This window comes from Hypomesus nipponensis, chromosome 3 (assembly GCF_054491055.1).
Source record: "Hypomesus nipponensis isolate SF chromosome 3, ASM5449105v1, whole genome shotgun sequence".
In the NCBI taxonomy this organism is placed as follows: domain Eukaryota; kingdom Metazoa; phylum Chordata; class Actinopteri; order Osmeriformes; family Osmeridae; genus Hypomesus; species Hypomesus nipponensis.
The window spans coordinates 15414895-15430666 of NC_140363.1; the positions used below are offsets into that span (position 1 = coordinate 15414895).

Here is a 15772-nt window from a genome sequence, read left to right on the forward strand (position 1 = left end):
ACAGTCTGTGTGAAAGTAAGTATGAGATATTGTGTGTGTGTGTGAGTCAATGCGTGCATGAGTCCCAGCATGCAGGGTCAGCTGACGAGGATTTGGAGCGAGAGGCACCAGACTAGACCATCAGCTGAGAGCTCAGCAGGAAATACATTGTAATACGCTGTGTGTGTGTGTGTGTATGTTGCCCAGATGAAAATGTGTGGTCAGTCCCTTTCACCTGCTTGGCAGCTATAACAGAGAAGGCAAGTAAGTAATAAGAAGCAGCCCGTAAGAGGCAGTTTGAAAGCAGGCAGTGGAAAATAAACAAAGGAAGTAGAAAAAAAAGCAGAAAAAAAGAGGTAGAAAATCTTTAAAAAATACAAGTGTTCCCTTAAGACCAGGACCCAAATAAACACTCAACAAGTAAAAACAGACTCTTGATGTTAAATTAAATCGTTGAAATGAGCTGTGCAGGTGGGCATAAAGAGCAAGAGAAAAGCGTCAGATGATATGAGGCCGGTGGTAACAGGCAGCCACTAATACAGGCAGCTAGAGAACAGAAGCAGGCAGTCAAAGAGAGGGCCGTGAGAGGCAGCTTGTAAAACGTGGGCAGACAGACAGCAACAAAGCAGGCAGTAAGAGGATTATCAGATGGACTCAGCATTGCTGCTCAATTATGGAAATGAAAGGTAGACACTCCCCTCTCACCTCATTCTCTCTCTCTCTCTCTCTCTCTCTCTCTCTCTCTCTCACACACACACACATGCAAGCACAGTTAATCACTCGGCGGAAGCTATATTGAATACATTTTCTGGGGGAATTGTAGCTGGTAGGTTTGTGTAACGGGATTATAAAAATATTGAAATATTACTGTGTTCTAAAGAAGTCAACATTATGTAAGTCTTTAAACCCATGTGTGTTGCCTTAACAGTCCCATAAACAGACCGGTAGATCTCTATCGCCACCCTCTGGCCATACGTGCAGTGAGCAAAGAGCTAGAGTTATGAAGGAACATTCCTTCCTGCCCTTCCTTGGTGTCAACTGTGAAGAAAAGCACCGTCCTTCACCTATCCAAGACACATGAACTCCTTGACATGCCCTCGATGACAGAACAGCAAGGGCCAGCAGTTTTCAAATCATTTATTGTGCTGCAAAGAAAAAAATAAAATAATACAAGAACTTGCAAAAAAATCTTCTGTGCTACGGGAAATTCAGAGTCCAATCTTCATTTATCCTCTTTATAAATCTTGTTTTGCAATATCATTATCATCAAGAACATATTTTATCTTTTTACATAAGCACTGAACAACAGTAATGTACAGATAGGTGTTGTGTGAAGAAAGAGACAAGGTGCTGAAGGAAGAAAGAGAGAAAGAGAAAGAGAGATCACATGACCCTTGGTCTCTCAACTGGTTGCTCTGATTGGAGCAGAGGAGGTCTGTCTGGTGAAGGGGCTTGGTGATTGGTCGACCACATCTACCTGGCAGAGGATGTGGAGGAAGTCCCCCTTCCTCCTGTCATCCTTGGCCGAGCCGTCCTTCACTCCCCCACACCTCCGCGTTCAATTATCTGATCATCAATAAATTATTTCGGTCATCAACACAATAAATTAAGTTCAGAATTTTTTTTTCTTTTCCAACTAACTTTTTTTTGTAGTTTTTTTGTAGTTTTTTTGTTTGTTTGTTTTGGCAACACTCAAGTATTTACAACAATACTTGGATTGATGGAAAAGGATTCAACATCAAGTCTTTAGATTAGACAGAGAAAGTTACCCACCCTGGACACCCCCTCCCCAGTTTCTGTGTCTATCTGTACAGTAGTTCAGGAGGTGATGAGACAAGGTGCTGGGGAGAGAGATAAAATAGAAGGAAGTATGCTTTTTTGGGTGAGAGAGGAATAGAGAGAGAAAGAGGGTGAGGGACTGAGAATGTTGACAATAGAGTTTCGGGGATAAAACGTGAAAAGAAGAGCGAGAGAGAGAGAGAGAGAGAGAGAGAGAGAGGGAGGGAGAGAGAGAGAGGGGGAGGGAGAGAGGGAGGGAGAGAGAGAAAGGGAGAGAGGGAGAGGGAGGGAGAGAGAGAGGGAGGGAGAGAGGGAGGGAGAGAGAGAGAGAAAGGGAGAGAGAACGTTGTGGAGAGCGAGAAAGAGGAAGGAAGAGATGTTCGAAGTCCAAACGAAAACTCAGAACCGACACATGGTAGAATGGTAGGACAGATTGAGAAAAGAGTGAGCTGTTCAGATGTGTTCTTTCGTTCCACACCTCCCCTGACTTCTATCAAACAAGCGCAACCGCCCGGGCGCTTGTTCTCATCCTGTTCTGCTCCCACCTCGCAGGTCCGGTCTTCTCCATCATAAATACATTCAATAAGAAAACCAACAAGAGAAATTTACAAGAGAAAAAACCCCATGTGTGCATGCATGTGTGCTGACACATGTACATACATGCATGCAGACACATATACAAACATCCAGACAGACACACCTCCATCTAGTCACACAAAACCCCAAACTCCTTTCTTTTTCGTCGTAGCATTAATATATACACAATGTGTTCCTAGCTCCCAACCAATCAGCTTCTATCTGCTGATCTGGAGGGGGGTGAGGAGGTCATGTGATTAAAGAGCCTCCAATAGGAGAAGGCCGTGTCATCATCCGGAGACAGGTGGAGGGGTATCTGGGTTGAAGAGATAAGGGAACTTTTTACGAGCACACTGACCCAAATATCTCTGTCTACCAGCAATGACCCCTGACCCCTGCCCTTTACACCGACACAGACTTCACACCTGGGATAGGTGCAGGAGCCAGTAATAGCTATACACGTGGGCAGAAAATAGAGGAGTGAGGAATAGAGGGATGAACCACTGCGTGAAACAGTGACCCTGCTCCCTCCTCTCCCCCTCTACCAGAAGGGGGCGCTACATAACCAAGAAAAAACAACAGCCGCTCTCTCCCTCTCTCCTCCCGCCCTCTGTCCTCAGTCTTGTTGTGCTTTAGGTGCGTCCTCGGCACAGCACGGCCTCAATCCTCCTGCCCTCCAACACATGCGTCAAAGTCACACACACACACACGTCAGATGTGTGCGCCGTCCAAGTGTGTGTAGGGTCCAGGTGTGTGTAGGGTCCAGGTGTGTGTAGAGTCCAGGTGTGTGTGTGTGTTTGTGACAGGAGCTTTGGTACAGTTGAGGGGGTAAAGGTCAACGAGGCAGGGAGAGAAGCTTAGCTTTGTTCTTCCTCGAAGCAGGAATGCAGGAAAATACCATAGAAGACCCAGATCCCAAAGATGTACATCTAATGCTAAACACACACACACACGCACACACAAACGCCGATCCATACACACCAAACTGATAACACACACTCGCAATAAAGAAAGAATCATCTAGGAAAAGTCTAGATTCAGTTCCTCCCATTTTGCTAGCTAAGTTTGTTTTAAATCATCATTATCATTATTATCATTATCGTCATCATTATCGTCATCATTGTCCTGTGTTTGGTTTGATTCCATCTTCAGGGGATTGTCGTTAATCTGTTGATGTTCTAATTAGTTGTGATTGTTTGTCTTTCTGTTGACCTTCTTGTTGTCATGGCGACATTGATTATGGATGTCTGTAGTGACCTTGCTTGGTGTCCTGTTCCCATGGTGACCTTGCTTCTGTTGTTGTGGTGGTGATCTGTTTTACATAGCGATGCAACTGTTGTATGCTGTCAGGGGTATCTTAAACTGTCTGTCGGCTCAGTCTGTCTGTCAATCTGCCGTATCTGTCTGTTTGCCTGTCTGTCTGTCTGTCAGTCAGTCAGCGTATGCATGTTGAGTTGTGTGTGTGTCTGTTCAGTTGTGTGTGTGTGTGTGTCTGTCAAGTACATGTCAGGGTGTAAGAGTGTGTGTATGTGTGTCTATCCGTGGTGTGAGTGTATGTGTGTGTGTGTGTGCTCGCCAGTCTGTCAGGGTGTCTGGTAGAAGTTGTCTTGCTGCAGGTTGAGGTTGTTCTGTTTCTGCATGCTGTAGTATCCACTGTAGCGGGAGTCTGGGTCTGCGATGCGTAGCATCCGCTGGGAGCTCTCCACCTGCACCTTGGTGCCCTTCTCACAGTCCACATACACCAGCTGGTTGTTCAGACAGGTGGGCTGAAAACACACACACACGTTCAGGTTTGAGTGACATCAAATAAAGAAAAAACTGTAAACGGGTTCAGATGGCTGAGTGGTGAGGGAATCAGGCTATTAATCAGAAGGTTGCCAGTTCAATTCCCGGTCGTGCCAAATGACATTGTGTCCTAGGGCAAGGCACTTCACCCTACTTGCCTCGGGGGGAATGTCCCTGTACTTACTGGAAATCAGTCTGGATAAGAGCGTCTGCTAAATGACTACATGTAAATGTAAATATGTGCCACATAGTAGCACTACTAGGAGGTCTAGAGCATGCTCTGGTATGGGCATCCCAACCCTACCTTGGTGGGGGTGCGGTAGCACAGCAGGGGGATCCAGTGCTTCCTCTGGTTGGCGTATAGTAGGGCAGAGATGAGGCCCAGCATCAGCACCAGGGGCAGGGCCACCCACGCCACGCCCTGCAAGGTGCCCTCTTCCCTGGGCACAGGGCTCTTGCCATCCAGGAAGGGCATCTGGAGGCTGCCGAAATCACCTGAAACCAACACACACACACAGACACACGCAGAGATGCACAGGAGAGCATTAAAAAAACACCCATTTGTCTGTTGTTGTCAACTGCATTTACACAAGCCCCGTGACCTACGACCTCTCACCTCTGAACTGGGGCATGATGTCATTCTGTCCGTGAGTGGGCCAGGCGGGAGGCGACTGCTTCCTGTCTCGCTGATCCGTCTTCTCGATGGGGACGTTGGTGGGGGCGTACATCTCTACAACACACAGGTCACACGTGTTACACACACACACACATGTAGTGTACATCTATCCTTGTAGGGACTCGGAATTCAGTTCCATAAAAAATCCAGGTCCCCCTAACCCCTAACCCCAACCCTTCATATCATTTTAGCCTTGACACTAATTCAAATCCAAACCCCCCCCCCAAAAAAAAACAAACAAACATAGAAACTAAAGTTACAATATCCAAGGTCCATTTATTCTTAATCCTTGTGGGGGTTTCAGGTCCCCACAGGGCTAGTTAAACAAAGCCCCACTGTCCATGCGTTGGGATGGTCCCTCCCACACCCACCGGAGCACATGGGGCAGCAGCTGCCGTCCACCATGATGGGCTGGTGGCAGGGCAGGGCGGGGCAGCTGACGGTGGAGCACAGCGTCTGGCCCTGCAGGCAGTAGCAGTGTGTGCAGCTGTCGATGTCCCAGCGCTCCTCGTCCGAGTACGTCTGCCCGTTGAAGTGGCACACGGCCCGCGGTGTGGCGTCTGGAACACACACCGTGGACGCCGTTAACACACACACACACGCGCGTCGACACACACGCCGCCGACACACACACACACACCGTGCCGGGTTAACACCTGGCGTGCAGAGAGTGTTAGCGATCACCGCGGCGGATCACAGGGCTGGCTGGAAACCAATACGGGCACGCACACGTACACGCACGCACACAGAGGTGTTTACAATCCCACCTCAGTGATCATGATCTCTACAGTGTAACGCGTGTTTGTGATTAATACGCTCCTTATCGTGCTGTGGTTATGATAGGCAGAGGGCCATGGCCTCACTTTCTCTCAGCCAATCCAGAAAACGGAACAGCTCTACACACAACGCTGCAACACTGTTGCTGAATCCGTTCCATGTATGAATCTGCCACTCTGCAAACACTCCCTAAACAGCTGGATCTATTTAAACAGTCTAGTTCCCTCCATACATCCATCTCCACCATCCCCTCTCTCTCCCTTTGTCTTCTCTCTCTCTTCTCTCCCCCCTCTCCCCCCCCCCTCTCTCTCTCTCTCCCCCCCTCTCTCTCTCTCTGTCTCTCTCTCTGTGTCTCTCTCTCTCTCTCTCTCTCTGTCTTTCTCTATGTCTCTCTCTGTCTCTCTGTCTCTCTCTCTCTCTCTCTCTCTCTCTCTCTCATACAGAGAAATGAGATCCCCTGGAAGCTTCTGCACATTAACTTTTCACAGCAACCTCCTGCTTCCTGTCCCTGCTTGCTGTTCTCCCCTCTGCATGACTGATGTCATCACTGGGATTGAGCACAGAAATGATGTACACAGAAAGTGTGTGTGTGTGTGTGTGTGTGGGTGGGTGGGTGGTGTTCTTCACTTCAAGGCACAAACAGTGCATGTGTGTCATGCCGAGTCCGTATAGACTGTCTGAGTGTGTGTGTGTCCTACCTAGGCAGTATGGACAGCACTGTCCCTTCCTGAGGACTGGGCGGGCACAGCCCACAGGCGGGCAGGACTCAGAGAAGCAGCTGATGCTGCCGTCTACACACACACAGCTAGAGCAGGTGTTGGGCTTCCAGGATTCTGCGGCCAGGAAGATGTCTCCCTCCTCACTGCGGCAGTAGCTGCTCACACTCCCGTTACCGGGGGCCGGGGGGGTGGACGGCTCGTCTGGACACACACACACACACACACAGTTAGGGCCATCTGATCTTAATCTACGCAGATGTGCATGCACACAAACAACATCTTGCTGTGTGTGTGTGTGTGTGTGTGTCTGTGTTTCACGTCTGGATAGTCCTGACTCTGCTTCCCATGCAGTATTCATGCTGTCCATCAGCTCTCTCTTATACATAATGAACCTCATCCTCCTGTAGGATTATCCCACCCAGAGCTGTGACATCATCCTCCTGTAGGATTATCCCACCCAGAGCTGTGACATCATCCTCCTGTAGGACTATCCCACCCAGAGCTGTGACATCATCCTCCTGTAGGACTATCCCACCCAGAGCTGTGACATCATCCTCCTGTAGGACTATCCCACCCAGAGCTGTGACATCATCCTCCTGTAGGACTGTCCCTCCCCAGAGCTGTGACATCATCACCCAGCCTCAGCTCTCAGTAGGAAGTGCGATGAGGTAATACCTGGACAGTGTGGGCAGCAGGAGTCCTGCGTTCTGATTGGGCTCTGGCAGAGCAGGGGCGGGCAGACTTCAGTCTCACAGAGGACACGCCCACTGTGGCAGGTGCACTGGGTGCAGGCGTCAATGTTCCACGTCTCCCCCTCGGTGAAGAACTCCCCTCCCGGGGCCAGACACACCGATGACTCCCCCAGAGCAGGGGGGGGCACGCTCGACTCATCTGGGGGAGGGGTGGGGGGGGGGGTATGGAAGGAGAGGGAAGGGGAGCGGAGATGGATATGGGCAGAGTGAGGGAAGTGGGTTAAGAATTTTATTGGGATTAGGAGTGATTTGGTTTTGTGTCACAGGCAGTGGACACGGTATCGTACGTTAGTGTGAAGGAGAAGTTTGTTTTGTATCACCTGGGCAGGTGGGGCAGCAGTGCCCGGGGCGGATGGCGGGGCTGTCGCAGGCGGGCACGGGGCAGGAGATCAGAGCGCACATCTCCCTGCCGCTGTGGCAGAAGCAGTCGCGGCAACCGTCGTGCCAACTCTCGCCATTGTCATGCCGACGGCCGTCCATGGACAAACAAGCCCCCTTCTTTACAGACGGAGCAACAGATGAGGATGTCTGGTCTGTAGAGGAGGAGGGGAAGGGGGAGAGGGGGAGAGGAGGAGGGGGGAGGAGGAGGGAGAGGGGGAGAGGAGAGGGGAGGAGGGGGGAGGAGGGGGGGAGGAGGGGGAGAGGGGGAGGGGGAGGGGGAGGGGGAGAAGGGAGAGGAGAGAGGAGAGGGGAGAGGAGAGAGGAGGAGGAGGGAGGAGGGGGAGAGGAGGGGAGAGGAGAGGAGGGGGGGAAGAGGGGGAGAGGGCAGAGGAAGGGGAGAGGAGAAGGGAGGAGGGGGGAGGAGGGGGAGAGGAGAGGGGAGAGAAGAGGGGGGTGAGGGGGAAGAGGGGGTCGAGGAGGGGTAGGGGGAGAGGGGAGGAGGGGGAGAGGGGAGGAGGGGGAGAGGAGAGGGAGAGGAGGGGGAGAGGAGAGGGAGAGGAGGAGGAGAGGAGAAGGAAAGGAGGGGGAGAGGAGAGGGGAGGAGGAGGAGAGGAGAAGGAAAGGAGGGGGAGAGGAGAGGGGAGGAGGCGGGGAAGAGGGGGAGGAGGGGGAGAAGGGGGGACAGATAAAGGATGAAGGCCATGACATACATATTAGATTAAGTAATATACACCAGTGTCTATATTGACTGCAATGATAGTGTGTACTCCCTTAGCTGAGTAGCCTGCTCTCTCTCTCCCTCCTTCTCTCTTAGTCTCTCTCCCTCCTTCTCTCTTATTCTTTCTCCCTCCTCCTCTCTTAGTCTCTCTCCCTCCTCCTCTCTTAGTCTCTCTCCCTCCTTCTCTCTTAGTCTCTCTCCCTCCTCCTCTCTTAGTCTCTCTCCCTCCTTCTCTCTTAGTCTCTCTCCCTCCTTCTCTCTTATTCTTTCTCCCTCCTCCTCTCTTAGTCTCTCTCCCTCCTTCTCTCTTAGTCTCTCTCCCTCTGTCTGGCAAATGCAGCCAGACCAGATCAATAACAGCCAGAGAAAAAACTCCTTGATTAAATCTAGCCAGCCATTGGGGAGACATAGGTGTGTGTATATGTGTGTGTGGGTGAGGCTCCTCTATTATTGATACCTCTGCTGTGTGCAGGTGTGAGTATATGTGTGCATGCATGTGTGTGTGTGACAGTAAAAGGAAGCTATCCAATCCCAAAACACCAGGACTGACAGATTAAAAAGTTTTCTCATTATGAGGAGAAGGCTCTGTGTTACAGTCATGAATATTTCACATCTGTTGCTTTATTTACACACACACACACACGCACACACACACACACACACACACACACACACACACACAGGATATGGTGAGTCATCACTGTGAGAGAGACCGAGAGGGTCACATGCTCCAGCCAGCCAGCCACACCCGCACACAGACACACACACACACACACACACACACACACACACACACAGACACACAGAAATGTACACCACGCAGCAGCAAGTTGAATAGAGGAACTGGAAGGTGCTCACCTATACACTGGCACTTGAGGCAGCCCAGATCATCCTGCTGGAATCCCATTGGACAGGACAGATCACATGGTAGCTCTGGACACTTCTTACAGCGGCAAGTGTCACAACTGTGCTTGTTCTTACTGAGGGGGGAGGAGGGGACAGAGGGAGAGAGTGAGGGACGGTTAGTGACGGAGAAGAGAGATTGGATCCCTCCACTCGAGGAGCACAGATGGCATTTTAAACGTGACTGACCTCGAGGGACCAATCACAAGCTCTACTCTGACCCAGGAGGACCAATCACAGGCTGCACACCTGTGCCATGTTCACCATCAAACTGCACATGTCATTTCCTCCCAGTTCTCACACCACAGCCCTTCCTTTCTTTCCTTCCTTATCCTCCTTCACCTCCATCCCCCCTTCCTCTACCCCCCCTCCTCCTGCCAGCCCTCCTCCTCCCACCATCCCTCCCCCCCACACTTCCCCCACCATCCCTCCACCCCCGCCTGCTCTTATCAGGTGAATAATAGCCGCCAGGTGTCGTCCATATTTGGTGGGCTGATAAGGACCTATCATAGTGCCTACTGATAAGGACCAATCAGGGAGCCTCTAGCAGAGGGGAATATCAATAGAGTCTGTTCACACGGAGAGACAATGAATAATTCAGCCTGGACCAGGTTGAGTCGAGCTGAGCAAGGCCATGTATTAGACAGGTAGAAATAGATATCTAAAATTAGAATCTGTGATGCGAACCCTGACGCCTCTCCGTGCCCCTCTCTGGTTCCAGTTCACGTGAACGCGAGGGTGGGAAGGTGACACGCTGTGATTGGGAACACAAGTGTTAAGCCTTCAAGGGAAGGGTCACTGCTCACAGCCAATGCAGCTGCCGGGTGTCTCTGTGTGTTTACGTGTCTGTGTGTGCGTTTAAGGATGTGTGCGTGTGTATGTGTGTATCAGGGTTTGTTTGTGTGGGTTTGCGTGTGTATGTTTACGTGTGTGTGTGTGTGTGTGTGTGAGTGAGTGTGTGCCTCACATGTATCCAAAGGGGCAGGCCTTGTCACAGACCAGGGCCTTGCAGCGTTTGGGGCGTGGCCGACACTGGCAGACGTCACAGCCGTGGGCGTCGGTCTGAAGACCGTAGGGACATTTCAGACTGCAGCCTGAGATCAGTCCACTGCACAGCTCCTCTCCTGAACCACACACACACACGCAAACACACACAAACTCAATGACAATGACTGCATGTAATCAAACTTAAAATCCAACATATGAAGCATTTGTATGTGTGTGTTATGTATGTGTGTTTTATGTGTGTGTTATGTGGGTATGAGTGTATACAGAACATACGTGTGCGACACTGGCAGGTCCGGCAGCCGGCGATATCCAGCTTGAAGCCGTAGAGACAATCTCTATCTGCCAGACTGCAGTTCTCCAGCTGGCAGCCAGGGGGAGCCATGGTGATGTAGCTGGGCTCTGAAACACACACACACAAACACAGCATGAGCCAGAGAGCAGAGAGAGAGAGAAAGAGAGCGAGAGACATAGAGAGAAAGAGAGAGAGAATGTGAGGTGAATAAGACCTGTCAGATCCACAATAAAGGTTACTACAATGTGAGTCATAGGAGTCAAATACACAACCACACACACACGGTTTTACTGTTAACAGTTGAACATTACTAACCTACAGCAGTCTACCCTTCTGTCTCCTCTCCAGTGCATGTCAGGGTTACAGGCTGTGTGTATGTGTGTGTGTGTGTGTGTGTGTGTATGTACGTGGGGGGAATCAATTACTAGATTATAGTGTGTCTGACATCCAGATGGTCATATCTGTATCCATGGACACCAATGTTCCACTGTTATGACAACTGTGACAGCTAACTTCCTGGTGAGTGTCAACGCGGCTACAAGCACTTGAATAAGAGAGGAGAGGAGAGGGGAGGAGAGGGGTGGGGAGGGGAGGGGAGGAGAGGGGAGAGGAGAGGGGAGGAAAGGGGAGGAAAGGGGAGGGGAGATGGGAGAGGGGAGAGGGGAGAGGGGAGAGGGGAGAGGGGAGAGGGAGAGGGGAGAGGGGAGAGGGGAGAGGGGAGAGGGGAGAGGGAGAGGGGAGGGGAGAGGGGAGGAGAGGCGATGGGAAGAAAGGGGCGCGGAGAAAAGACAAGAAGGGAACAGGAGAGGAGGAGACAAGGTCAGAGGAGACACCAAGACATGTCAGTGAATAAGTACCTCTCCTTTCCTCTCCCTCAGGAGAATATCAGAGAGGCAACCAAGCACAACGTCAACAGACTGCTGGGGAAAAACAACACTGACAACACTGAATCTCTTTAGAAAGACAAATAAACAAGCAACACAAACGAAAACAGGCGGCTTTTCGAGACAGAAGGCAAAGTGTTGGGGTGACTTTGTACTTCCACATGATGGGTGTGAATGAAGCCTTGCACCAATTACTCTCTGAGGGGGATTTAATTAAGCAGCATCAGATAAACGCCACCATGCTCTGAACACTCTCCCCTCCTTGCCACTGGATTCTCTATCGGCTAAATAGAGCTTTAGAGCTCTTGCCCATGTTTATGACTGAGTGTAGGCATGCGTGTATGTCTCTATGTGTTTATGTGCGTGTGAGTGAGCTTTCAAGCTGTCATTCAGGATGTCGAGCTGTAATGAATCAAGATTATTACTTGCCACCTGAGGCTGAACTTGAAAAACTAGATATAGCTTGTTAGCTTTGTTAACTAAAGGGGATTAGGCAAGCATTTGCATTTACACACACACACCCGCACACACACACACACACACACCCGCACACACACACACACACACACACACACACACACACACACCCGCACACACACACACACACACACACACACACCCGCACACACACATACACAGCTTTGTCCCAGCTCTCCCAAGCCAGACTAACTAAGGCTCCGCTGAGTCCCAAACAGCAACATGTGTGTACAAGAGTACACACACACACACGCCAACATAAACACCCACACACACAGACCCCAGACACATCTAAAGATAAACATCCAATGCAAACAACAGGAGGGAAAACAGCAAAAGAGAGAGAGAAAAAGTAAGAGAGAGAGAGACAGAGAGAAAAAGAGAGGGAAACAAAGGGAAAGAGATGTAAGGGGAGAGAGCAAGATAAAGAAGTGAGTGAGTGGAGGGTAGGGAAAGAGAGTATTAGATGTAGATAGAGGTGGAGCAGCTGACACTAACAGAGTCTGACAGGGTGACAAGATGTGTGTGTGTGTGTGTGTGTGTGCGCACGTGTGAATGAGAGAAAGTGAGAGACAGCGACAGATCAAATTGTTTGTGTATGAGGAAGATAGATACTGTGTGTGTGTGCGTGAGGAAGATAGATACTGTGTGTGTGTGAGGAAGATAGATACTGTGTGTGTGTGTGTGCTTCCTCACCCTCACACACGGGGCAGCACTCCCCAGGCACGGTGACAGGGTTGAGGCAGCTGTGTCCGCAGGCGGCCGCCACACAGCGGGCCTCGCCGCTCACGCACTGGCAGAACGTGCAGTCGTCCTCACGCCAATGGTCGCCATGCGCCAGGATCTCCCCGTTCACGTAGCAACCAGCGAAGTTCAGCACGGGGTAGACGGGGTCTGGAGGGAGGAGGAGGGACAGAAAGGGGGAGACGGAAGAGATAAAAATGACTAAATAAGACGCGATGCACTTTTGTAAAGCTTTCTTTTGGAAGTCGCTTTGGATTAAAGCGTCTGCTAAATGCATGAATGTAAATGTAAATAAGAGAGGGGAGAGTGTGTGTGTGTGTGTACCACAGATAGAGGTGGTACACACATAAGCTCCAGCAGTGAGGTGAGAGGATGAGAGGAAAAGAGAGTTTAACGGGGGGAGGAAGGAGGGTGAGGGGAGGAGGGGCAGGTAGGGGGGACGGGAGTGTGACAGGGTAGTGAGGGGAGGAGGGTGAGGTGAGGCGAAGAAGGGGGTGGTGAGGTGAGGAGGGTGAGGGGAGAAAGGGGGGGGGGTGACAGAAGAGGCGAGGGAGGGAGAGGGAGGGGGAGACAGATGAGATCATCAATCCCATCATGCAGCTCATGATTGCGTGTCGCCCAGAATTGTTAGTCATGCGCTGATGTGTGTTGGTCACACTTCATCACTCTCTCTCTCTGGTGTGTGTGTGTGTCAGGGGCAGGTTATTGATAGGTCGCTCTGGCGGACACGCCCCCTTCACACACTCATCTCTATCAGATGATGCCAACAGCTCACTGGAGCAGACTGGCATCTCTCTAAGCTCCCCACTGACCTTGAGACACCTCACACACACACACACACGCACACACACACACACGCCTGGTAACAGGGTAGAGAGGCGGTGGTTAGTGTGTCAGTTTGACTGATAGCCATTCTCTAATGGTTACAGAGAGGCACTAGTCAGCCCTGTGTATGTGTGTGTGTGTGTGTTTATGCCATCTACTGACCCATGCACACAGGACAGGGCCCTTCTGACTGTGATGCTGCGCTGATCACAGTCTCCAGCCCTGTGGCTAACACTGTTTATACTGACAACTACCAACTGACCCAAGTTGAACACTGGATTTTGGTGTTTCAACACCCATTGATAATTCCCTGCTCTATGACTATGTTTAGCCTGTGTTCTGCATCTCTCTCTCACCAACCGTCTCTGGAGGAGGGGATCCCTCACTGAATTGCTCCTCCCAAGGGTTCCATTTTTTCTCCTCTCGTGAGTTTTCCTGGGAGTTTTTCCCTGTCTTCCTTGAGGGTTTAGGTTGGCTGAGGGGCAGTTCTATGGGCGTATGTGAAGCCCTCTGTGACATACTTGCGTGTAAAAAGGGCCATACAAATACATTTTGATTCGATTCTGCTTTAGGACGTAGCAAGAGTAAAGCAAGTGTGTGTGTGTGTGTGTGTTGCCTCCTCACCCTCACACACAGGACAGCACTCCCCCTCAGGTATGTAGTAGCGCTGGCAGTGCAAGACGCCACACTGCGCGGCAAAGCAGCCTGACACCCCGCCCTGACAGCGACAGAAGCGGCAGGCGTCCATCCTGAACATGGCACCGTCATGGTACTCCACGCCGTTGAAGGAGCACGCAGGCTTGGTGTCTGCGGGCGGGGGGAGGAGAGGAGTTAGATGAGGAGAAAGGTGAGGAGGGGAGAGGAGGAGGGGAGAGGAGGAGAGAGGAGGTGAGGAGGGGAGAGGTGGGGAGGTGAAGAGGGGAGAGGTGGGGAGGGGAGAGGAGGAGAGAGGTGAGGAGGGGAGAGGTGAGGAGGGGAGAGGTGGGGAGGGGAGAGGAGGAGAGAGGTGAGGGAGGGGAGTGTAGAAGAGGGGAGAGGAGAGGTGGGGAGGGAAGAGGTGAGGGAGGGGAGAGGTGGGGAGGGGAGAGGAGAGGAGAGGTGAGGAAGGAGAGGAAAAGAGAGGAGAGGAGGGAAGACTGGAAAGGATTGGAGTATGAGTAAGGTGATACTAGGAGATAAGTAAAGAGAACAAGGAAAAGGAGGAGGAGAGGGGAGAGTAAAAGAGGCGAGGGTCTCAGTACTCTCTCATACAACGTTTCTGTCTGTCCTCGTCTCCATGGCAACACAAGGTGCAAAATTCACCTTTTAGCCCAGTGCCTTGATATGATGGCCACTGGTGTGAGTGTGAGTGCAACACACACACCCTTATAAAGACAGTGAGGGCGAACGGTGTCAAAAAACCCAAACATCTTGTCATTCACACTTCCCGCCTACCGCTCAGTCACTCTGACATCTGATAATTGTTGTGTCACTGCCCTGCCCACTCTGACATGACAGAAGTCGCTGGAAGGCTGGAAGGAGCAGTGTGTGGCCAGGGCTCCAAGGATGGTGCCAGGGTGGGTTTACAAGTGTGTGTATGACACTGCAAGTGAGAACATAAGGCAGCATAAAGAGCTGGTCTCCCAGCTGGTTGATCCTGTCGCCTCTCTGGCAGAAATGTTAACCGGTTACATCTGTGATGTGTCTCTATTCCCTCCTGTGTGATAAAGAAACTAACCAAGCAGACGGCAGCCCTCCGTCTCACAGCTACACACCAGCCCAGCTACACACCAGCACAGCTACACACCAGCCCAGCACAGCTACACACCAGCACAGCTACACACCAGCACAGCTACACACCAGCCCAGCACAGCTACACACCAGCACAGCTACACACCAGCCCAGCACAGCTACACACCAGCACAGCTACACACCAGCCCAGCACAGCTACACACCAGCACAGCTACACACCAGCCCAGCACAGCTACACACCAGCACAGCTACACACCAGCACAGCTACACACCAGCCCAGCACAGCTACACACCAGCACAGCTACACACCAGCCCAGCACAGCTACACACCAGCACAGCTACACACCAGCCCAGCACTGCTACACACCAGCACAGCACTGCTACACACCAGCACAGCTACACACCAGCACAGCACTGCTACACACCAGCACAGCTACACACCAGCACAGCTACACACCAGCCCAGCACAGCTACACACCAGCACAGCTACACACCAGCCCAGTACAGCTACACACCAGCCCAGCACAGCTACACACCAGCACAGCTACACACCAGCCCAGCACAGCTACACACCAGCCCAGCACAGCTACAAACCAGCACAGCTACACACCAGCACAGCTACACACCAGCCCAGCACAGCTACACACCAGCCCAGCACAGCTACACACCAGCACAGCTACACACCAGCACAGCTACAAACCAGCACAGCACAGCTATACACCAGCCCAGCACTGCTACACACCAGCACAGCACAGCTACACACCAG

The 15772-nt window shown here is 51.5% G+C and overlaps 1 protein-coding gene across 2 annotated transcripts in view; it reads right to left on the reverse strand.

The window, feature by feature from the left end:
• Window positions 1–1101: 1101 nt before the first annotated feature.
• Window positions 1102–15772, reverse strand: part of crim1 (cysteine rich transmembrane BMP regulator 1 (chordin-like)) — a 46570-nt gene continuing 31899 nt past the window's right edge. Inside the window, exons 6-17 of one of the 2 annotated variants that reach the window (XM_084679114.1) lie at window positions 13900–14082; window positions 12403–12600; window positions 10327–10452; window positions 10013–10169; window positions 9001–9122; window positions 7364–7576; window positions 6967–7182; window positions 6271–6492; window positions 5167–5355; window positions 4736–4849; window positions 4424–4614; window positions 1102–4100 (exon numbers count right to left, since the gene is read on the reverse strand). In XM_084679114.1, the coding sequence (XP_084535240.1) occupies window positions 3918–4100; window positions 4424–4614; window positions 4736–4849; window positions 5167–5355; window positions 6271–6492; window positions 6967–7182; window positions 7364–7576; window positions 9001–9122; window positions 10013–10169; window positions 10327–10452; window positions 12403–12600; window positions 13900–14082 (2114 nt within the window). In that variant the 3' untranslated portion in view covers window positions 1102–3917. The remainder of the gene's footprint in view (window positions 4101–4423; window positions 4615–4735; window positions 4850–5166; window positions 5356–6270; window positions 6493–6966; window positions 7183–7363; window positions 7577–9000; window positions 9123–10012; window positions 10170–10326; window positions 10453–12402; window positions 12601–13899; window positions 14083–15772) is intronic. The other variant, XM_084679123.1, reaches the window with a different exon arrangement.